Below are 24,216 nucleotides of genomic sequence, written 5' to 3'. Positions count from 1 at the left end.
TCTAAGAGGGGGCAGCCTAGTTTAAAAATATATATAATTCTGGTTTAAGAACAAACTGTTGACATGTTGCACTTATACACTGAACATTTTGAACTTGATCCGATGACTATAGATCAAATATTTGATTTCTTCCTACGTTTGAATAGTAGTTTGAATTTTGAATGTAAAGTGACATCCCTAGTAATTATTTTTCCAATATCAGGTTCCATCCCCGCAAAAATGGATTTTCTGCTAAGCAAAATATTATAATTGATTTATTTGATACAAATTTGTCTCAATCCCTTTTTGACAAAATGACATTTGGCATCATGCACTTCTGCTGAGGCAAAGTGTCCTACTCAGTGTATGTGTCTCCCCCCCCCACCAGGCCCTCCGTTCATTGTTTTGCCACCAGAGAACATCACAGTGAACATCTCGCAGGACGCCTTCTTCACCTGCCAGGCGGAGGCCTACCCTCGCAATCTGACCTACACCTGGTTCTGGGAGGAGGACAACGTCTTCTTCAAGAAGTAAAGTTATGATCGGTTTCATTATGGTCTGCCATATCACCTCACCTGTCTGTACAGACTGTTCACCAGCCACTGTCAAGAGTCCTGTGTTGTTTCTGTGCTGGATATTTACTAGAGAGTAATGATATAACTTTAATTAAATAAAAAAACAACAGGTACAAATGCAATGATGATCAGGCAGACAGTGTGTGGACAGAAATCTGCCTTTTGGTGTAGCAGTTATTTAGCTAACTACATAGGCTTTTAGGGACTCTTTTGGCATTTAAAATGGCTTAGCTAATTGCTTTATGATTGTAGTAGCTGCAGTATAACTAGAAAAGTCATTTTTACATGAAAATGATATCCAATGTTAAAAACAATACCCTTGTCCTCATAAATGTTATATTGCACTACTTCATTATGTATATTTTTATGAATAATTTCTAGGGGTCGTTGTATGTTACATTCTGTTTCAACTTGGTTATTGGGTTTTGAGAATAACATCACATGCTATTTTTTTATTTTATGTATCCTTTAATTAGCCAGAAAGGTCCCATTGAGATATGAGATCTCTTCTCCCAGGGAGTCCTGGTTCTCACATGAATGTTTTTGAGAGTCCACTCAAGACCGCATGGACCAAAGCCCCTCTCAGACATTCACTCCTTATGTAAATGGTAATTTAACATGTGGGTCTCATGTCTAAACTAGACACTTTTATTTCAAAAGCATGGCAGCAATCTTACTAGGTCAAACACAGTACCATTTCTGTAACACTTTAAACGTGGCAAAAATCGAAATGAAATGTGGTCAGATTAATGTAAAAGTTGCATCACATGGTTAAGTTTGCATGGAATACATGCACGTCTTGTTTTCCTAATTAAGATCACTGTAATACCGTTATTACATAATTACTTAATTATCATCTCCTTTGCTCAAAAACAGTCAAATCTGTTTTATTAACTTTAAACGAGCAGATTTGAAGTTTTACGATTCTTCTCATGTCAGATTAGACTATAAAAAATGTTTTACCCTCATGGGTGAGAGGTTACAAAATACTTAATAAAACAACCACAGTAATAATCGGACCAGCACCCCCTCCTTTAAATTTCATATATTCCAACTGCATAGATGAATAAATTAATATCCAGCAAAACCTAGCTTTGCAAACAGTGATTGTGGAGGCATTGCAGCTGAATTCTCATTCATTTATTAAAAAAAAAAATGTTATGGTTATTTTTTGGGGCTTTTTCCCTTTATTAGATAGTGACAGTGGATAGACAGCAAAGGGGGAGAGGGATGGGGAATGAAACGCAGCAAAGGGCAGCAGGTCGGACCCGAACCCGTGGCGCTGCAAAGGACCCAGCCCACATGGGGCGTGCGCTCCCACTGGGTGAGCCAGAGGCCGCCCTGCAAAATAAGATAAAATCCATCAGTGATGCAGCCTGTGAAAGAACGGAAAACACTCTTCTTCCTTTATATCATGAGACATTTCAAGTCATTGCTGATTTCTGGCAGTGATGCCTCTTCCTCTCGCACAACAGGTGCCAAATATTGCACAAGCACGTAGTTCTTGTGTTGTAATGCCGTGTCTCCACTGTATGGTACGGCTCTGCTCGACTCGGCTCACGTTTTTGGTACCAGTACTTTTCTCTTTTTGTTTTCCACTGAGGATAGTACCCCATCAGTGTAGGTGAGATTTTTTAAATGTGGGTCAAGTGAATAAATAATTGCCGTTGCTATTGACGATAGCTTGGCTATATAAATGGCAGGTTTGTGCAGAATGTTGCGTGTCGCGCTAGTAACAGTCTATCTGACCAATCAGTGGTCCGCAGTGTTTTAACTCCACCTTCTAGTATTAGCTCAGCTCGCTTGGAACCTCGACCGAAGAAAGTTCCAGGCGCAGTACTATCTAAACCAAAACGGAGCCAGTCGAGTAGAATCAAGTTGAGCTGTACCATGCAGTGGAAAAATGCCAATTCTACACCCTGTTGGTCTGGAGGCTGCTGTATCACCTCTCAGCTCTGCAGTGTTATCAGGGTCATCTGGGCTTTCATCGCATTTTATGAGCCAAGTCAGTTTGATGAGTTTTTAGACGGAAAGACATACATCTCCTAAAGATCCATGTTATCAGCTTTAAACTAAAAAAAAAACCGTTATAATGGAAAGAAAGCGTAATCACTTGTTTTGTATGATGGATCTCTAGAAATGTCAGTCGGCACATCTCCCTCCATTGCCACAAGCGTTGACATTTCCACTGTTGATCCTTGGAAGCTGTTCTGACAGAGACAAAAATGTACTTGTCCTTTCCGCTTCCCCATAAAGTGCCCTACAGCCACCAAAGCTTGAAGTTAAGTTAGGTTTATGATGCACATTCACAATGCATCAAATTACATCAACATCCGCTTCAATGCACGTTTTTTTAAAGGAGACGGAGTCAAACCCAGCTCTCATGCATCGGGCAATTTAGTCAAACAAAGAGAGAGGAGATTTTCTCTTTTTACTGGTATGGCCATTTCATGCTGCCTAATATTATATTTCATTTATAATTAAATTATGAAAAAGAAATAGGAAATAGTCTTTACAGCATACCGTAAGTTCATTTCAATAACAGGATGTCTGCCCTTTTGAAAAATGTAAAATAAGGACATGATGGAAAAATTTGCTATGATATGTTTATTTTCCAGAGTTGATATATAGTGAAAAAGGTTTAAAACATCACACAAAATCTCGCACTTGAGTAATGAATTTATTTCCTCAACAAAAAGCTATTTAAGGACATATTTGTTGTGTGAAATACAAGATCACTTAAAATGAAGAACTGGATATTTTTATGGAAAAAAAAGGGAGACATTAATCTAGATATCTGAAAGTGTCATCTCTAATATGAATAGACAGCAGAAAAACAAAGCCTGGAAGGCTGGACTGAAGCGGTCTGGAGGCTGCTGTATCACCTCTCAGCTCTGCAGTATTATCAGGGTCATCTGGGCTTTCATCGCAATTTATCAAATCTAAGTCCAGTTCCGAAATAACTCATCAAATCTGAACCCTTTCAAATGACTTTCCATCTTCTTTTACATCGTTTTTGTTTGGTGAGAAATTAAGCCATCTCTTAGTTAAAATGCTTTCAATACATATTTAGTCACTGCTAGTCACATATTCTCATCAACAGATCCCCCTACAGGTTGGAAGCGGAATTGTCCATTACCTTACATTATGCAAGTTTGCCAGATCGGGTATGAGACAACCTGTAGGGGGACCGAATTGGGAAAAGTTCTCTAGTGTTGCTTTAAGTTTATCCACTAAAAGGTGACTGTGATAAGACGACGTGACAGTTAAGTTTAAGCACCAAAAGGACTAGTTAAGATTAGAAAAGGGTAAGTGGTTTGGGTTAAAACACCGGTCCCATTAAGAAGTACTTCTGGGACACAAATTGAAAGCCCTGTGTGCAGACCTCTGAATACATTTGGCAAGGGTATAAAAACATAAACATAAACAACAAGAAAAAGAAAACCTAACCCTGATAGCCAAAAAGCAATGGGAAGATTTAATAAAACAAGATGCAGGGGTTCCCCAGTGCCTAAGCCACTGAGAAATATTTTTTTAATGTATTTTTAAGATTTTTTTTAAAACTATAGTTACAGTGGGCCGCGGGGTTGAAAAATTAAGACAGTCATATTTTCAAATCTCCACTTAGCTTTCAGCTCTGACTTAATCTGTCTTAGAGCTTTTTTAAATTCTCAATTTCGCAATACTGTCCATGATTCTTTTATCACAGAAACTAATGGGCTCTACATTAATGCTGCCATCAGTCTGGGACTGGACCCAGCCGGGCCCTCATCAAAAAAAGACACTTTCTTTTCTGGGGGAAACCCTGAAGAAGGAAGACATAAGTAGTAGGTGCCACCATAAGTAAAGCTTAGGAGAAATGAGATGGGTGACACTCTGCAGCTTCTATCCTGTGGAAGGGAGACCCACCGAATGCATCTTACAGCTGAGTCATTCATTTAATGCTCATCAGTCTCTGTGACTGGAGATAGTGAACACAAACAACCACGCTGATGAATCAGTTCACTACCATGCGTATTGTGAGAGATACTGTGTGACACAAGGCTCAAGCATCAGTAATGCTTTCAAATTGTATTTCGAATTATTCACAGAGACACTAGATCAGCCTGGCAATCAATGTGGCTTGTCCCAGTTTGACCCAAGTTCTTAAGTCACTCGTAGCCTAAACTACCGCTTGCTAAGCTTCTCTGTCCACAACAGGGCTTAAACTACAACTGCCGTGATATATTTTGACTAGAGACTGTGGTATAAAAACGAAGGATTTCACACGAAGCTTGTTCTAATGCCTCCAGACAGGGCAGGGGATGCACATTCTGTTGCTCCTGGCAGTTTCTAGTTATTTTATGTACTGTAGTGACTGAGGACTGGATGGTGTAGTTTGATAAATGATTGCCTTTGCTAACAAATCCCTTAAATGTGACAGCTGTTTTCCCCTCATGTTTCAGTCGGAGCAGCGTGAACAGCTCTCTGAAATGTAAGGCTTCTGTCTTTTGAAAAAGCCGCAATCATGACAGATTTGAAAATGATCTCTGTTTTGATGTTTTGCTTCTAAGACCTCTATAGTCTATGTTCAATCAGCAGAAATACTGCTTTGCAAAACACATCCTGTGAAAGTGACACCACAACAGTGGTTAAATGACAACAAACATGTTGTCTCCGTCAGGGATGATGTCATCTCTTTTCACTCGCTTTTCTCCCAAGACTCATACCTCTGCTCGTTACAGGGCAGCGGAGGGAGCAAAGCGAAGAATTGCAAAATATCTGTTGCCTTGGCTACTGCAAGTGGCTGGTCAACAGTCAGCAGACGTATCTCATCCCTGCTCACTCTCTCCAAATGCAAACATATGTCTGATGTAGAAATGGATAAATGCAACATCTTGGACTATTGAAACTATAGACAGAGCTACAGCGCATGCTGTGTTCTACAAAACAGCAGATTTACAGCACTGAATAATCTACAGTGTGCCCTTATGTTTAATACTGTAATGTTGTATTTTACACATACATGTACTCATGAGGAGTACTACCCAGCATGTGAAAACAGTTGTTTAATGTCTTCTGTGACTCTGGAGGGAGACTTCCAAAGTCTGAAAAAAAATAACCCTGATGATAAAATCAGGGTCATCTCAGTTTAGGCTTGGAGATTAGACAACAGATAACCTGCATTACAAACTGGGAGCCTGGAGTTTGTAAGACAAGGGCATTTACAGACAGGGAGGATGCTGTTGATGCATTATGGGAAATTCTAGTATTCTAGTATGCTTCTTGGCACTAAACACTGAGTCAAAAGATCCTCAAATATTCTTTCACTTACATGCAGTGATTGGTCTTTATTATGACAAGTTGATTCTATTTAATATTATGCATATAATTGTAAAAGTTATTATTGATTCTGAGCTGTCATCCAACCTCCACATTATTGCCAGTGAAAAAATAAAAACCTAGGTCTGGACGTTCTTTAAACACCCAAATCTTTCAAACTCCACACCTTGAAATCCAAGCTTTTTGTTAAAGCTGAAACTGAGAAAAGCTGAAGCTAAATGATGGAAGAAGAATACCTTCGGAGTCCTGACATTAAAAGAATAAACATTAACGAGCACTATCTAAAAAGGACACTATTTCATTGTATTATGGGAAATGTTGGAGCCAGGGTTTTGGGGAGCATGACCCATAAATGGACTTAAGTTGGGAAATCTTTGCCTCTGCTGATTGACCAATTTTGACCATTCTTTTTTTTCTCATAATCCATGACCTTTAAGGGTTTCTGTATGCTTTTTGTATGCACCACCCAACAGCTGGTAAAATGAAATGTCAGGACCCTTTTGACAACAGGATCTCAAGAGACTTATTCTGTAAATAATACATCTGTTCAAGGGTAGGCGCCAGTGTTTTTGGAGTTTGATGGGTAAAATAAAAAATTGCCTTTAATACTGTCATGCTAATATGGTGTGATGTAGTCCATCACAACCTGAAAATGCTAGGCTACTTTATGCCTGACTTGTTTTCTTTTCCTTAGTCCAAAATCAGCTAAAACAGCGGTCAAAATCCCTTCACCGCCACAGTCTAACCATATGCAATCAAATGGATACTTCTCACAGATATTGCACTTGAGGCTAGTTCCAGAAACATGACAGTAACTTTGGTGTAGTTCTCCAGAGATATACACACACACACACACACACACACACACACACACACACACACACACACACACACACACACCCCAGATCTCACAATAGTAGAGCCCCTTTAGGATGAAAATAAATGGGATTTGTAAAGTATGAATGTGCTGCTGAAAAATCTGCAGGCACTGTGCGTGACGCTAAGTCGAGCATGAACCGAGATCTCTGTGATCCCCTTCTTCAGATCCAACACAAAGCCTGCAAGCTGGGGGAGTTCTAGAAAGTCTGAAATCTCTGCATCTGGCAAAGTTATTATTGATATTGGTATCAGTTAATCCATCAACCTCACACTGGCATATCCTAATGAGTTTTCCAGCTACCTTTTATAGCGTGGAGACTTACAGTTCCTATGCAACCAACCATTCTGCTGGGAAATATGAATCAAGCTGTGTGCAGGACATCATTTATACTGTATGAAAGTCAGAGCTACACATCAACTGGGGTAAAAGCACAAAAGGGCAAGACAATGTGGCACTGGCCAAATATACTATCGTCGTCTTCATGGAAGCCTTGCATCATAAATCAGTGACAGTATACGTGTATCTATCTATAAATATTCTCAAGTAAATGCTCATAAGGGTAAGACTTGTGCCTTCTGATGACTGAGAAGATGTGTTGAAATAGTATTTAGTACTAACAAAGACTAAGCTTCAGTGTGGAAGATAGCTGTCCCAATGTGTACACATTTGGTGCACAGTGCATGAGTCTTCTTTTGAAATACGCCTTAGATGTTTGCTAATTTGCAAGTCTTTTTTTCTCAAAACTGATTTCTTCCCCAAAAAAAACAACCCACTTTGATCCCAACATTAACATTTCCTCTCTCTTCTTTTTCACAGTGACCTAAAGCGCAGAGTCAGTATTCTCATTGATGGATCCCTCATCATTGCTCAAGTCAAGCCGGAGGATGCTGGGAAATACACCTGTGCTCCTAGCAACAGCCTGGGCCAACCCCCCACTGCCTCTGCCTACCTAACAGTGCAATGTGAGTGTTCAGCTTTTTCTACACTTTTCATTGCTGTATGTGCTGAACTTTAGAGTCTGTCCTGGTTCATTGCAAGGGTTCCTCTTTAGGCCTGTTTGTGTGGGTCAACTCTGTACTAATAATACCTGAACCCAAGCGCTAATCATGCCGGAGGTTCAGAGGAATGAAGCATGGCGGAGCAGGTAGAGAAAGAGACGCTGTCCACTGCAAGAACATGGATAACTTCCAGCCCCTGAAAACTTGGCTTCAAATCTTAGACATTAAATATTAATAACTAAATCAGACACAATCAAAAACATCCTTAGGTATTATTTTAAGAGGTCAATACTAAAAGGTCTGTTAATTGGTTTCTTGGGGACTGTGTGGGTTTGATTGACAGTGATCAAACAATCCACCAAATTCCATTCAATTATTTGATAAAAATGAATCCTGATTGGGGCATGGAGGATTGTGACATCACCTTTTTCTAACTTTGGTAGAAGTTAGTGTGTTCATATAGGATCCCGTAGCTCATAGAAAGAAGCTTGTCAAGAAAATACTTTATTAGGGAATTTGAAGCTACAATAGACCTTTTTCACAGCAGACATGTTGACATGTCATAGTAGGAAAAGCACAGGTGTAATCAAAACCATTAACCCTTTAGGCAAAAAATACTAGATTTTGACACCTAAATTTCAGAAGGCTCTGACTTGAAAGTGGTTTGAGATAGAGACAAAGTGTAAATGAGACAAGTTTATCTAAGGAGTAAATTTTATTATTTATTTTATATATATATATATATGACTCTGGATGCCTTTAATCAACAGGTCATGAAATTGTATTTTAGTTGTATTATTTACCAATCAAGAACGTCAAAATGTATTTTGTGTTATTGATACTCTTTAAATGCAAAACACATAATATAATCTACTGGGAATCCACATCAGCTGTTACTGAGTCCAGACCGACTGCGACCGTCAGCAGCAGCTGAAAGGACAGCGGCAGGCCTAACTGTCTTCACCAGGCTGACTGATAGCAGACATTTTCTGGATAAAAATAGCTTTCAAGTGGGCTCCATGAGGAGTGGCAGAAAACAGCCTTGTTTTCATTTATGAATTAACTTAATTTTACCCCGCCCCCTACGGTGGGGATTAGGTATACTGTATTCCTACAGTGGAACCACGAAGCTCATAAACACTCCATGATCAACCATTACAGATACTGCTCACGATTATGCTCCGAGAAGCGCACCAGAGGGAAAATAGAAAAAACATGGGGTTCCTGTGATTCCTGTTCCATCACTATGGATTTATCCATTTGATAATGTGAGCGTATCTGCTCTGTGAGATGTTTGAGTGACAGATGGGGCTGAATCAATTTAGGTAAATTACATATATTGGCTATAACAAAGTTTGGGTGTTAAAAACTTCACATATTACAGAAAAATGAAGTGATAAAAACATATTTTATTGTGGGTTCTAAATGAGTCCGCCCAAAACCAAAATCCCTGGTGGAAACTATAAACGCAGGGCTCAAAATGAATCTAGTTGTAGCCTTGCAATGTGTGACCCTGCAAGATCGCCAGTCTTTACATATTAAGACAGTCTTTAACGTTAGATGTGAGACGGTTGTCTTTAGATGTGAGATGGTGTCAGACTGCAGTAGTCTTTTCAAAGTCTGTTCAAAGTCTTCTAGTGTATGGTAGGCTTGGGTGCTGCTCCTAATCCTTGTAATGGAAGGGAAACCCCTGGTCTCCAGGCTTACTCTGTCCCACCTCTCAGCCAGTGCCATACAAACACCCATTTGCTATCTCAAATACACTTTTCTATTTTTTATTTGTTTGCTTTCTGCCTCTCCCTCCTGCTCCCTCTCTCTCCCCTGCCTCCCCCCCCTCTACATTTCTCATTTGTACTCATTTATGTATATATATTCATATGCACAGCAACACATCTCTATCTCTCCCTCCCTCTGTCTTCATCATGGGTGTCCGCCTCCTCATTCTCCCCTCCCATGAAACACTCACTCAGTCCATCAGTCACTCGCAGCTCTATAATCATGACGCTTGGTGAATTTGTCACTTTGGAAAAGCATCTGGCTCTTATCCTCTTATCTGGAGCAGACAGGCAGAGGCAGGACGAGCTCTGAGATTTTAGCCTCGTCGACCGGTGACCGGCCACTGGCAGTAGTCAAGGCAACAGACATTTTGCATTCCTTTGCGCTCCTGCCTCCTTTGATGGCTGTACATTAGTGTGTGTGTGTGTGTGTCTGTGTGTGTGTGTGTGTGTGTGTGTGTGTGTGTGTGTCGAACAGAAGCAGGCAACACCAGTCGTGAGAGGGAGGGAGACGTGAGAGGGGGGGATTACATCATTGCTGTAAGACCAAGGACTTTTCTTTGTCAGACTGCAGAGCGCTCCCTCTGTCTTTCTGTCCTATTCTTTCCCCTTATTCTCATGTTTTCCTTCTGTCCCCTCTTCCTCTCTTTATCCCTTTCTCTCAATCCTCAACATTCACTCTTCACCATTTGCTTCATGCCCTTTTTCTCTTTTCTGCCTCGTCCTGTTGAAATCTCTCTCCCACAGTCTCCTTTCCTCCCTGTCCTGCCTCTGTCTTTCTCCCTGAAATGCCTGCCAGTGAATGACTTCCCTAAAGCATCTTCCAGTGGGAACCAGCGTGTTGTGAGCGATAGCGCTGTCTGAGGGCTATATTTAGAAACTTGGCTGATATTCTTGTCTGTGGTCCTGGTGGCGGGGCTCCTCTGGGCTCTCTGTGGTGGAGCGCTGGCTGGCCGGCGGTTAGGACTCGGGAGGACAGCAGCTGTAGTACAAAGTTGTTCTGGCAACGGTGCGGTCAGTCGATCTCTCTCGCTGAGGTTTAATCCCTCCATCTCCCCATGTCACGCACTCATTCACTCACTCTCTCACTCTCTCATCTCCTCTCCTTTGCAAAGCCAGATGAATGCCTTTTGCCTGCTTCGTTGTGTCACCCCGCCTCCTCTCTCCTCCCCTCTCTCCTCTGTCCTCTCTCCTCCCCCTCTCTTCTCTCTCCTCTCTCCTCCACCAGCTCCTCTCTACCTTACGTCATCCATTCACATCTGTCTGTCTCTCTCTCTCTCTCTCTCTCTCTCTCTCTCTCTCAAATTCAAAGGGGCTTTATTGGCATGAAAGTTCCAATAACAATCTTGCAAAAGCATCAACGTGCAATTTGTCCAAATATTCGGACAGAACACAATAAACAATTATATGAACATTAACACAATAATCAGATGGATTAATATTAATTATGTAAATCAGTTTACATAGCAAATATGAAAACAAAAGTTACTGAGCAACATGAAACAAAAACAAAAAAATTCAATTCTAATAAAAATGTTCAACAGAATTTAACAACAGATATACATGTATACTGATATTTAAAGCGCTGTAACAAACTAGCTCTCTCTCTCTCTCTCATCTGTCTTCTTTCCCACGCTCAGCCTCGCTCGTCCTTCCTCTATCGCTCCTCTGATAGCGCTCATGCCTCTTCTTCACCACCCCCCCCCTCCTCTCCCTCCTCTCACTCACACCAATTCTCCTCCTTATCACCCAGTGCCTGCTCTGAAGCTCTCATCTCTGACCTCATTTAGGAACCACACTGTTCTCTCCCCTCTTCAGGATTCAGGATTTGGGAAGGAGAAGTTTGAGCTTCTCCTCTTTTTTTGCCCTCCTTTTCCTCCTCTCAGCCCCTTTTTCCTCTACCAGATGGACTCTCTTTTTTTTGTGTGCCTGTCTATGCCCAAAGGGTATAGCTCGACCATATCAAATCCCAATTATTTAAGACCTAAAATACAGGGGGTGGACATGTGAAAGGATAGCCACTAATGTGGAGCAAATATAGAAATAAAACTCAAACATTTAGGAGCTGATCTGATTAGACTGATTGAGGTGAGGCAGGTCAGGTGTGATGTAGTGTGATTTTTTTTTATAAACTGTCTACAACTGAATGTGAGAATAGTTTAATTTGCTGGATATGCAGTAACAAACATTTATGTCAATGAGCCTCATGGAGACACAGCAGGCTTTGGACAGTATTTTGATTAGATGCACTGTAATACTACTTTGTTGACTTAATATTAAATGGTAAATGGCATACAGATTTATGCTCATTTTCAGGTTCATAGTTGTATTTAAAGGTTATGTCAGAATAGGTTTACATTTAATTTTATAAAAACACCATATTTTAGTTGTACTGCACATTGCTGCAGCTCCTCTTTTCACCCTGTGTGTTGAGCTCTCTGTTTTAGCTACAGAGTGAGACATCTCACTTCTGTTCCATCTTTGTTGGGAGTCGCACATGCTCAGTAGCTAGGTAAGGACTACTAGCCAGTCAGAAGCAGAGTATGAGGGCGTGCCCTGACAGTACCTAGGTAAGGACTACTAGCCAGTCAGAAGCAGAGTATGAGGGCGTGCCCTGACAGTAGCTAGGTAAGGACTACTAGCCAGTCAGAAGCAGAGTATGAGGGCGTGCCCTGACAGTACCTAGGTAAGGACTACTAGCCAGTCAGAAGCAGAGTATGAGGGCGTGCCCTGACAGTACCTAGGTAAGGACTACTAGCCAGTCAGAAGCAGAGTATGAGGGTGTGCCATGCTAGCAGCTAGGCGAGCATTATAACGTGTGTTCCAAAGTGACCACGTTTGTCTCTGAAGTAAAGGCTGGACTACAATAGAGCTGTTTGGAGCAGTTTGTGAACAGTGTTTTCTGTTGGAGATGGTAAGTCCCTTTGGGGTGGACTTTGGGCTTTTAAATTTTGTAAACCTATAACGTGCACAAAAAGATATATCACAATAAAGGAAAGGGAAAAAGTAAAAAGCGTAATATGAGCACTTTAAAAGAAACCCATGTTGTCCCTGGGTATATTAAGAATTATCCGGTTACATCATTTTCTCCCAAAATCCTGAACCAATTTCTAGATGTTTGTTCACATTAGTCACTTAGACACCAATGCATGGGGAAATAGGGTCCAGGTTGAAAGATTACCTTTAAGTGTGGTAGAAGTCAGTGAAGCACACACATGCATGAGAGCAGGTTTGTAGTGAGATTTAAACCTTGTTAAAATCTTGTTTGATTTACTCTTATGTGCCATCATGTGCACAATGCTTCAGTTCAGGAATAAAACTGATGAGCATGGGAGTTCAGTGTAGAACAATTTACACTCTGCAAACACGCACAAATGTTGCTCTGAGACCAGCTGTGCTCCACATAAACTAATTTATCATTTAATGATGAGCCCACATCCCATAAACGGTTTGATTTCACAATCAGCAGGCACCCGTTTTCCTAAGCTACAAAGAGATGTTCTATCTCGTTTCATGTGTTTTTCACCAGATCCTGCCCGTGTGGGAAACATGCCATCTGTCATCTACGTGGCCATTGGTCTGCCCGGCTTCATCCGCTGTCCTGTCGATGCCAACCCCCCGGTAACTCTGGTTAAGTGGAAGAAAGATGGCCTCCCTCTCCGGATAGATAAGGTGAGCCGGTGCAGTGCTGCAGCTTTGGTTCCGCTCACTTTACCCTGCCTCAAACTGGAAACAAGTGCGTCATTTCTTCAGATGAAGCTTGAATGCGATTCCATTCTTCACTTCATCCTTTCATTTTCAGTGCACTCCTCTGTCTCTTATTTGAGTGAAAGGATTCAGTTAACCTTCAAAGTTATTGATAGGAACCATTTGCATTGATCTATAACAAAACGTAACTCTTCATTACACACCGTCCATGACTTTTCCTTCCACAGTACCCTGGTTGGAGCCAAATGGACGATGGGAGCATCCGTGTGGCAGAGGTCACGGAGGACTCTCTCGGCACCTATACCTGCATGCCTTACAACGCCCTGGGTTCCATGGGATGGTCCCCTCCCGCTCCCCTGGTGCTAAAGGTACAGCCATAGTCACTGTGCATTTAGTCTCCTTTGCCTCTGGAAATTCCGCCACTCTTTTCGGCCCAATATCCGTTACCTTCGGCTTTCTTTGTGTTGTAATTTTAAACTCCGGTGGATTCATGAGGACTATGGTTAACTGCTCCTCAGATCTCTGCAGGGTAAATCCAGACAGCTAGCTAGACTATCTGTCCAATCTGAGTTTTCTGTTGCACGACTAAATCAACCTTTGAACGTACACATGTTCCACCAAAACAAGTTCTTCCCGAGACTATTTTGCAGAGGCACCGTGGCTCTGTCAGGCGCAGCCACCCAAGACGATTGTGATTGGTCTAAAGAAATGGCAATAAACCAGAGCACGTTTTTCTCCCATCCCGGAATGCTGTGTGAACTACCCAGACCCTCCTCCGCAGAGCTGTGGAGGAGGGTCTGGCAATGCGAAACTACTGTGCATTTAAATGATCCGAAGATAGCAAAACAGGAGGCATTGCAAGTTCCCCACCAACTCATCAGTTTACTTACCTGTTCTGGCTTCTTCACCCCCGGCAGGACCCTCCCAAATTCTCAGTGGTTCCTGGAGGGGAGTACAGGCAGGAGGCTGGGAGAGAACTGGTCATCCCCTGCGAGGCGGAGGGAGACCCCTTTCCCAACATCACATGGAGGAAGGTAGGACCCCTTCTAGCTCTACACCCCACCTGCCTATGTGTATAATTGTATATGTGTATATGGCTACCAGATTTTCTGTCAGGCTGTTTTTAAATCACCACTTTGTTTTGTTTTAAATCACATTCACTGTTTTCCATTTAGAGTGAGTCTGAAAGCTGTGTGCCTGTAGTGGGTGCTCTGATATTAATTACTCAAACTACTGTTTGTCATTTTAGCATTTTTAATCACATTTTAATGATGTCTATAAAATATGCAATCAAGGGAATATATTAGATTCTCTCAATTGTTTGCTTGATTATGAAGCATGTTGAATCTCGCATATTGACTACTGTGTGATTAGCTGTTGTTTTTTTCCCCCACTTAAAAAAAAAATCATCATTCTGTGTAATTTGATATTTAAGTTAGATATTGAGAGCAATAGTATTGCAGTAGATGTAAAATTGTAGGTTGAGATTTTTAGAAGCTGCTAAACTGTCCCTTCTGTATGTGTGGCCTCTATGTTTTTCCAAAGTGAATTCTAATTTGCATGTTCCAATCTATTGTGCGCCTCTCTCCGTCTCTTTCATTGGCTGGCTGGACTGCAGGTAGGGAAGCCCAGTAAAAGCAAGCACAATGTTCTGCCCCGAGGCAGCTTACAGTTCAAGTCCCTCATAAAGGAGGACCACGGGGAGTGGGAGTGTGTCGCCACCAACGTTGCCACGAGCATCACTGCCAGCACGCACGTCCAAGTCATAGGTACCCAACATGTACACACATTCACAAACACACATTCACATATAGAAACCTACATTACATCAGACTTGTTCACTAAGCCCCGCCTCCGTTACTGTTGCTACACCTATCACCTACCTAGTGTTCCATTTTTTGCACTAGAACATTTTCATTTTTACATTTTCACGTTTACAAGATGTGTTTAGTGGTTGGCTTCTTCAGAAGCTGCTTAATGGTGGATAATTTAAGTCTCCAAGAGGAAACCAGATGATTGCCCATGTAGACAGTAGTGGTAGTGTTGGTTGTTTTACTCTGGCATCCTGCAACTCTTTCATAATACGCTCAACCCCAGGGACAACACACTACAAGCTGTCCAGGAGTAAAATGATTTGGCTCCAGAATTAGTTTTGACATGTTATTTGTTTCTACAATATGAATAAATGTCTCTGGTTAATGCAGTCATTGGCATTGTCTGTCCTGTTGTCCACCTTTTGCCTTGCTGACCACTGTGCTTCCTATGTGGATGTGAGCCCATCAAATCAGAGCGATACAAAGACTATATTGAACTGGCTCCTGATTGGTTTCCTGTTGCTTTGGCTCCAGTACAGTACCTTAACAATGGAACTGGAAATGAGCAAAATGCATATTGAGCATTTTGGGTGGAATTATTCTTTAGCACTTTTACTTACATTATTTACATTTGACAGGCAAAAACTAGAAAAAAAAATAAATTTGGACTTTTGACAAAGATCAATATTACATTATTCATGCAACCTAAAATGTTTCTATTTTACACTTAGATGTTACATTGGGTTGCTGGCTGGCTTAAAAACACATTACTGGTTCCAGCTCACAGTCTTCATGTGTTTGAAGTAAATTGAATGTACAACATTAGTGACTATTGTGCTCTTTTAACCACATCTATGTCACTGCTCTCCCTCCTTGCAGGCACAAGCCCCCACGCCCCTACCAGCATCCATGTGGTGCCATCCTCCACCTGGGCCAATGTGTCCTGGGACGCGGGCTATGACGGAGGCTTCCAGCAGACATTCTCAGTCTGGTATGGCCATGTGTGAGTCATCCCAGCATGCTTTGCTTCCTGCTTTTTTCTTCTTTCATTACTTTCTTTGTTATTTCTAAAAAATGTCCTTTCCCAGGGTTGTGTTCAGAACAGTTGTGAAAACGTAGAGATGGAAATACATGAAGATCCAGTGTGAGTGAGTTTTCATCCCTTATCTTTGGAATTTCTGGAGGAACGCATACAAACAGTTGCAACTTAACTGAACATGACCCAAAGTTCTCTGTCGTGCTGCTGCTGCTGCTGCTGCTTTGCTGCTGCTTGACTGAAGAAAAGGCCTGGGTTGAAATGTTTAATTTATTTAATGACTTGAGATTTTAGCCATGACTGGCTGCATCTGCATTTTGGCTGATGGGTGTGTGAACAGAATCCATCCATCCATCCATCCATCCATCTTCGTCCGCTTATCCGGGGTCGGGTCGCGGGGCCAGCAGCTCCAGCAGGGGACCCCAAACTTCCCTTTCCCGAGCCACATTAACCAGCTCCGACTGGGGGATCCCGAGGCGTTCCCAGGCCAGGTTGGAGATATAATCCCTCCACCTAGTCCTGGGTCTTCCCCGAGGCCTCCTCCCAGCTGGACGTGCTTGGAACACCTCCCTAGGGAGGCGCCCAGGGGGCATCCTTACCAGATGCCCGAACCACCTCAACTGGCTCCTTTCGACGCGAAGGAGCAGAGGCTCTACTCCGAGCTCCTTACGGATGACTGAGCTTCTCACCCTATCTCTAAGGGAGACGCCAGCTCTGAGGAAACCCATTTTGGCTGCTTGTACCCTGGATCTTGTTCTTTCGGTCATGACCCAGCCTTCATGACCATAGGTGAGGGTAGGAACAAAAACTGACCGGTAGATCGAGAGCTTTGCCTCCTGGCTCAGCTCTCTTTTCATCACAACGGTGTGATAAATTGAATGTAATACCGCCCCCGCTGCACCGATTCTCCATAAAATCTCCCACTGTGTGATCAGAATGTCAAAAGAAAAGTTTGGTGGACTTGGTGGAAGCCTTCTATGACATATGACCAAGGAGAGGAGTAGAAATATACGTATACGCCATTGTAATCAATAAAACAACAAGTTTATAGGATGCTGTCATTCTATTTAACTAAGTGCTCATTTTAAGGTCTGTGGTATTTTACATTGCTGCCATCTGTATGCATTTTCAGTGGATGTGTTGATTTTATATTAGCAAACTCCTCTACAAGACTGACTCAGTTACAGATGTAGCAACTAATGCAGTAATTCAGGCATGAATCTGATATATATTTAATACATGTGATTGTGATAGTGGTAGCTGCTGCCAGTAATATGTGTTGCAGACTATAACATGCTTTTTGTTCTTGAACTCAGGAGTTGAATGCATTCTTTCTTTTAGTAGAAAGAAACAGCTGGACCCTGCAGTATTGACTACAGTTGAGTTTCACCACTGTGTCTATTTGTGGCGATGTGAGATTTATAACTGTAATATGACGATGGTTTTAGCCACCAACATAAATTCAAATATTGATGAAAAAATGATGTCTCAATGTAGATGAAGAAAATAGACATATTACATCCCGTCTATAGAAGGGGGGACGTTTTAACATTGATATTGAATCCTTTCCTGTTGAATGAGCGACCAAGGTTGACTCGTGTTTTCGCCACTGTCCCTTTTAGCTTTTTTTTGTTCTTCAGTCAATTATTTTTCTCTTTGCTGATCCTGCCCTAATATCAGCCATAGCCACTAAAGAAAAATCCTCCTGCTTCCTTTTAACTAGTTAACATTAGCCTAGAAATCTAGACGCACCCTAGCGGCAGCAAATGTAATTTTCAGCCAGGGCTGTCTAGCAACTCTCCATTGACTTGCGAGCTGGAAAAAACAAATTCTGGTCAGGCCAGGTGGGCGGGCTTAACATAAGGACGACAGAGTTGCGATGGTTCCTCGTGAATTCCTTGCTACTTGAAAACAAAGAAGATGGCTGCTGCTGCTGGTCTTTCGAATCGGCTTTGGCCGTGACTCTGGAAGACTTGGAGTTAAGCTTTTCTTTGAGAAAAGAACAAAGAACGGCACTGAAGTCATTCTTAAAAAAGGAAGATGTGTTCGGAGTTGTGCCGACCCAACATCTTGATGTGGGTCTGGCTTGTCAGGCTAGGTTAACATATGACTCACTGCCAAACTTTGCCTGGGAAAATGTAAACATGGGCTCTTCCGGTCTGTGTGCCGTAATTCGTTTCATCTGATTTTGCTGAGAATCAGGCTGGGGACAGGCATTAAGAATAACTTCATAGAAATAGCCAATCTTCTCGCCGATGGTCTCGTTTGCTTATGAAGGTCATATAGAGGCATCAGTATTAAATTAAGACTGTTTCATAACCAGTTAAAAGCTGGTTCCTCCTTTAAGCTTCCTAACATGCATTAAATAGTGCCTTTTAATTTTGGATAGTTATATATTTGGATCTATAAGTCCAACTCTGTTTATTGTAACCCATCATGCTTTATTAAAACAGTGAGTGAACTGCAGAGCAGCACTAATTTTAAAAAGCAGACAGCAGCTTTAATTAATGCTGCTCATACTGACAGCACACATCAGTGAGTGATGGGAGCAGAGCAGGTTGCATCCATCTCCATGACATTTCTCAGGTGGTCCAGCCCTCTAAAGTTCTGCTGTTGGTTTAAAAGTCCATTTCAACTTCAGTATTGTGTTCATGCTGGGGATGATAAGTAGCTTTCCACATTCTGTCCAAAACCTTCTTGCCAAAACACATGCACACTGACTCTTGTATATTACTCTATAAAATACTACAACGTACTATTCCCAACATCTGTAAGCTGTGACACATGCTAAATGTTCTTAAAACAAAACTTTTCAGCTGTCAAGAATATCATGATTGGATTAGCTTTACTAGTTTACTTTAGGCTAAAGACCCCGATATACTAGCTTTGTGTTGGCGTTCTAACCTCTGGTGGATTTGTGAGGACTATGGTTAACTGCTCCTCAGATCTCTGCAGGGTAAATCCAGACAGCTAGCTAGACTATCTGTCCAATCTGAGTTTTCTGTTGCACGACTAAAACTACTTTTGAACGTACACGTGTTCCACTAAAACAAGTTCCTTCCCGAGGCTATTTTGCAGAGGCACCGTTGCTCCGTCTGGCGCTTAGCACCGCCCAAGACGATTGTGATTGGTTTAAAGAAATGCCAATAAACCAGAGCACGTTTTTCTCCCATTCTGGAATGCTGTGTGGACTAGACAGACCCTCCTCCGCAGCGCTGTGGAGGAAGGTCTGGCAATGCAAGATTACCCCGCTGGTAAATCTCCGCTGGATGACTCGTTTCAGAAGGGTTGAAAATCGGCAACTTTCCCTCTTTAGCGCTCAGCTAAGCGCAGCGCCAATGCAACCATAAACAACACTGGCTTGGCGGTGTCATCCTAGCCAGCTCCATGCTTTTTTTTGAAAATCGTCACGTCCAGCGTCAAAAAACCAAGATATTGCCAAACTCAAGGCTTCAAAGCGGCAGGCCACAAACCAATGGGTGACGTCACGGATGCTACGTCCATCATTTTTTACAGACTTTGGTTTTGGATCTGGGGCAAAAATGTATTAAAGGTCCTATGACTTTTTTGATGCTTTTATATAGGCCTTAGTGGTCCCCTAATACTGTATCTGAAGTCTCTTTTATATAGGCCTTAGTGGTCCCCTAATACTGTATCTGAAGTCTCTTTTATATAGACCTTAGTGGTCCCCTAATACTGTATCTGAAGTCTCTTTTATATAGACATCAGTGGTCCCCTAATACTGTATCTGAAGTCTCTTTTATATAGACATCAGTGGTCCCCTAATACTGTATCTGAAGTCTCTTTTATATAGACCTTAGTGGTCCCCTAATACTGTATCTGAATTCTCTTTTATATAGACCTTAGTGGTCCCCTAATACTGTATCTGAAGTCTCTTTTATATAGACCTTAGTGGTCCCCTAATACTGTATCTGAAGTCTCTTTTATATAGGCCTTAGTGGTCCCCTAATACTGTATCTGAAGTCTCTTTTATATAGACCTTAGTGGTCCCCTAATACTGTATCTGAAGTCTCTTTTATATAGACCTTAGTGGTCCCCTAATACTGTATATGAAAGTCTCTTTTATATAGACCTTAGTGGTCCCCTAATACTGTATCTGAAGTATCTTTTATATAGACCTTAGTGGTCCCCTAATACTGTATATGAAAGTCTCTTTTATATAGACCTTAGTGGTCCCCTAATACTGTATCTGAAGTCTCTTTTATATAGACCTTAGTGGTCCCCTAATACTGTATCTGAAGTCTCTTTTATATAGACCTTAGTGGTCCCCTAATACTGTATATGAAAGTCTCTTTTATATAGACCTTAGTGGTCCCCTAATACTGTATCTGAAGTCTCTTTTATATAGACCTTAGTGGTCCCCTAATACTGTATATGAAAGTCTCTTTTATATAGACCTTAGTGGTCCCCTAATACTGTATCTGAAGTCTCTTTTATATAGACCTTAGTGGTCCCCTAATACTGTATCCCTTTCCCTAAATTCAGCCTTGGTGCAGAATTACAGCCACTAAAACCAGTCCCACAATGAGCTTTCCTTCGTATGTGCCATTTCTGTGTCTGTAGCTTTAAATGCTATTGAGGAGGAGAGAGGGGGGGCAAGGTGGAGGGGGGTGTGTGGCCTTGACCAACTGCCACTTTGCTTGTTTTCAAACCATGATGTCTCTCTCTTCTCATGGGTGGGCCAAATTCTCTGGACGGTCAAAGCAGAGAAAGGGGAGGTAACCTTTCCCCTTATGACGTCATAAAGGGAAGATTCCAGATCGGCCCATCTGAGCTTTCATTTTCTCAAAGGCAGAGCAGGATACCCAGGGCTGGTTTACACCTATCACCATTTCTAGCCACTGGGGGACCATAGGCAGGCTGGGGGAACTCATATTAATGTTAAAAAAATGTCATGCCATGGGACCTTTAATACTTAAATCAATATATTGAATTGTACTGTGTGCACTTCGAAGTACTATAGTGGCTGTGTTGGTGAAATAAAAGAATCTCAGTAGGTGATGTCCTCTGTGACAAATGTTGCATTTCCTGCAAAATACAGGTATATTACACCAGGCATTTAGTGTTGCAGCTGCTGCATGTGTCCTGCTTTGTTTGGTGACTAGGTGGAGTCAACGCAGAATGTATGGCATGGGCAAACATCAAACCGCAAAGCTGAGCGCAGCATGGGCATTATTACCATCAAGTGAAAGTCATGTTGTGAATGAAGTGAACAAAAATTCATGGAAGAAATATTTCATTTTACACTTGTAATGTTGGATTAATAATGGCTAATGATGCTGAGACTCTACTTCAGATTGTATCTTTTTTTTTTTTTTTTTTAAATGCAACTTGCAAGACTTTTAACTTAATCAAAAACAAAAAAGTGAGGGCACCCCCATTATCCTGTCTGTCCGCTCACCTCTCATTCTGACTCCTACAGGCTGAAGAGGGAGCATTTAGGTCCCCATGACTGGCTTTCCATACCCGTGCCTGGAGGCCATGACTGGATGCTGGTGCCCGGCTTGGAGCCAGAGACAACATACCAGTTTAGCATCCTGGCCCAAAACAAGCTTGGCACAGGCCCTTTCAGCGAGGTTGTCACTGTGAACACACTAGGTGAGTATACTCACGGCTGCTCGCCCGGGACAAAGGGATCCAATTATAAAATGGCTTTGACATGCAACTAGAATGACCAGAAAGCCTGTTTCTTGAAACACAATATTTACAATCATTTTTATTTCTCCTTTTTTTCATATCTTAAAGTGTTTTTGTGCAAAACTAAAAAACCAAGGATCGTAAACCTAAAGAACTATGGAAAGTGCTAAATATAAAAGTAGGCCAGTTCAAGAAACATGTCCGGATATCATTCCAGATAAGATTAGCGCTCCAGTGGTAGAGCAATAATTTTTAGTTCTGTGCTGTAAATGAAGTCTGACAAGTTCATGTTTCACGCCTCAGCTCTGGAAAATCCAAACAACACCCTCCGTGAGAGTGCTGGTTGTGAGGTGTGAGAATTCAGCAGCTGTAGAGGATCATGCTCATGTTTGTTAGGCTTCGATTCCCATATTCCCTTCATGTCTACTGGTGGTTATCCAGAAACCTTAAACAAATACAAAGATTACCACATAGTTGAGGAGTATTCAGGGAGGAGGCAGTGAATGATTCTGGCTGGTTCAGTGATTGTTCTTAGATATTGCTAACCTCATAGTCTAACCAATATGGGCCAGTCAGTGAGTGAGTGAAAGAATTATGCCGGAAACACACCGCACGCAGAAGCAGCGCGAATAGCCGTGAAGCACCGTTCGCCACCCACAGAGACAGCCCAACGGACGGACAAAGAGACAGAGTGACACACACAACACACACACACACACACACACACACACACACACACAACCAAACACTCACAGGGAGAGAGAGAAAGAGAGACGTTCTGTAGAGTGGAGATGAGAAGGATCGCTTTATGACCGGCGTGGAGAAATGTGCGTCTGGTAACAGCCAGGTGCGCAATCAGGCACGAATCTACACTTCACGGCGCTTTGCGATGCTTCGCCGTCGGTGTATAGGCTCTGTCAGTGAACATTTTATTTTCTGACCCTATATTTTCTGGCTAAACTATTAAAAGAAAATATGTAATTGCAATTTTCTTGACGAATATTGCAATTTAAATAGCAATTCTTTTCTATGTACTAAACTGCAGGCCTCTATTTGTTTTCTACATAATATCAAACGTGATATGATTGTACCCAACATTATCACAAAGCCTGTTTCTACATCAATAAAATCAGATAAAATAATGTAGGTGCTTGCTGTTGAGGAGGTTGTTTTAACCAGTCAGTCAAAGAAAAGTCTAAACATATCGAAGTAAACTTGCGTAGTGTTCTACAGCACAATTGAGCAGGTCATATTCATTAAGATATTACATTAGTGGTATACTGCACACTACTCAGTAATATTCATATATAATCACAAGATTCAAAAGTGGCGTTATATTGATTTACACCACATCTGCCGAGCTACCTGCTCACTGCCTGTCTGAAATGATAAGGTAATCGTTCAGAGTATGTACAGAAAGACGGGCCACTCTGTTGGTCTTATATTAACAGCAAAGGACACAGCCACAGTCAAAAATGAGACAGAGTGGTGTTTTTTCTTTCACAAAACCGCCAGAAAGTGCAGACAGCAGCATGCAGGCAAAAAATCTATTAACCAGACAACAGCCAAGATGTATTCTTTTGCTGCTCCGCCAACTTACAGAATTATTGTTTATTAACTACAGCTGAGTAAATCTGCCGGGGACAGTTGTCATTAGAAGGCGGTGAAATCAACAGTCCCCAGCTCAAACTATCATTTGCTTCAGCTTGTTAAGTGCCCTGTTATATTGGGTCATAGATAAGTGCACTGAAGGGGTACATATACTGTAACAAGACAACTTTTTGACTGAAACAAACAGATTTTCAGAAGCACAGTGTAAAAGCTTAAACCAGGCTTTGGTTGAATCATTATGCATTGTATCATTACTAACAGCAGTGAGGACATTTATTAGGTATAAAAACAAGCTGTCACAGATTATTAATTAAAGATAAGTGACATGCTGAAAATTGGGATAACTAGTCGTGCTTCATCACCTTCTGTGTCAGCCAAGGAGGAGAAACAAAGGCGGCTTGTTGTCTTTCTCTCGCTTCAAAACCATTTTACACCATTCATTGGAAAGTCAGGTATATTGGCACATCTATTAAATCATAATGCTTTTTCATTGAAGAAAGAAAAAATGCAGTAGCTAATAAGTTGGATACCACCTACAGTTAACTATTATTTGTTTTTAATGGAGATGACTTGAATTAGTAAATGAGGGTAATGGCAAGGACTGGACGATCTTTTAACCAAACCATGTCCACAGGTGGTCAGAGAAAAACTGTGTGTGAAGTGTCAATGCAGAGTGAGTTCATTGTCTATTATAATGGGAATAAACTTACAGATCGTTACAGTGCGTTTTTCATGCTGAATGACTTTATTCCAAGAAACTCATGAGCACATCTCTGGTAAACACAAGATTGAAAATGGTGCTTTTGCATGATTCTTTGTGGAGCAACTCAGTTTTACAGATCTAATTAAATCCACTAATC

General features: G+C 41.6%; 1 protein-coding gene across 5 annotated transcripts in view; it reads left to right on the top strand.

Annotated features, from left to right (window-relative positions):
- igsf9bb (immunoglobulin superfamily, member 9Bb) overlaps positions 1-24,216 on the top strand; it is a 136,206-nt gene that overhangs the window by 76,817 nt on the left and 35,173 nt on the right. For 3 of the 5 annotated variants that reach the window (XM_031310959.2, XM_036008879.1, XM_036008881.1), the window contains exons 6-13: positions 368-509; positions 7,573-7,718; positions 13,059-13,201; positions 13,465-13,605; positions 14,155-14,271; positions 14,856-15,006; positions 15,931-16,054; positions 21,531-21,706. In XM_031310959.2, the coding sequence (XP_031166819.1) occupies positions 368-509; positions 7,573-7,718; positions 13,059-13,201; positions 13,465-13,605; positions 14,155-14,271; positions 14,856-15,006; positions 15,931-16,054; positions 21,531-21,706 (1,140 nt within the window). The remainder of the gene's footprint in view (positions 1-367; positions 510-7,572; positions 7,719-13,058; positions 13,202-13,464; positions 13,606-14,154; positions 14,272-14,855; positions 15,007-15,930; positions 16,055-21,530; positions 21,707-24,216) is intronic. The other 2 variants (XM_031310960.2, XM_036008880.1) reach the window with 1 other exon arrangement.

This window comes from Sander lucioperca, chromosome 13, assembly GCF_008315115.2.
Source record: "Sander lucioperca isolate FBNREF2018 chromosome 13, SLUC_FBN_1.2, whole genome shotgun sequence".
Taxonomy (NCBI): Eukaryota; Metazoa; Chordata; class Actinopteri; order Perciformes; family Percidae; genus Sander; species Sander lucioperca.
This window is presented reverse-complemented; position numbering and strand designations above follow the sequence as displayed.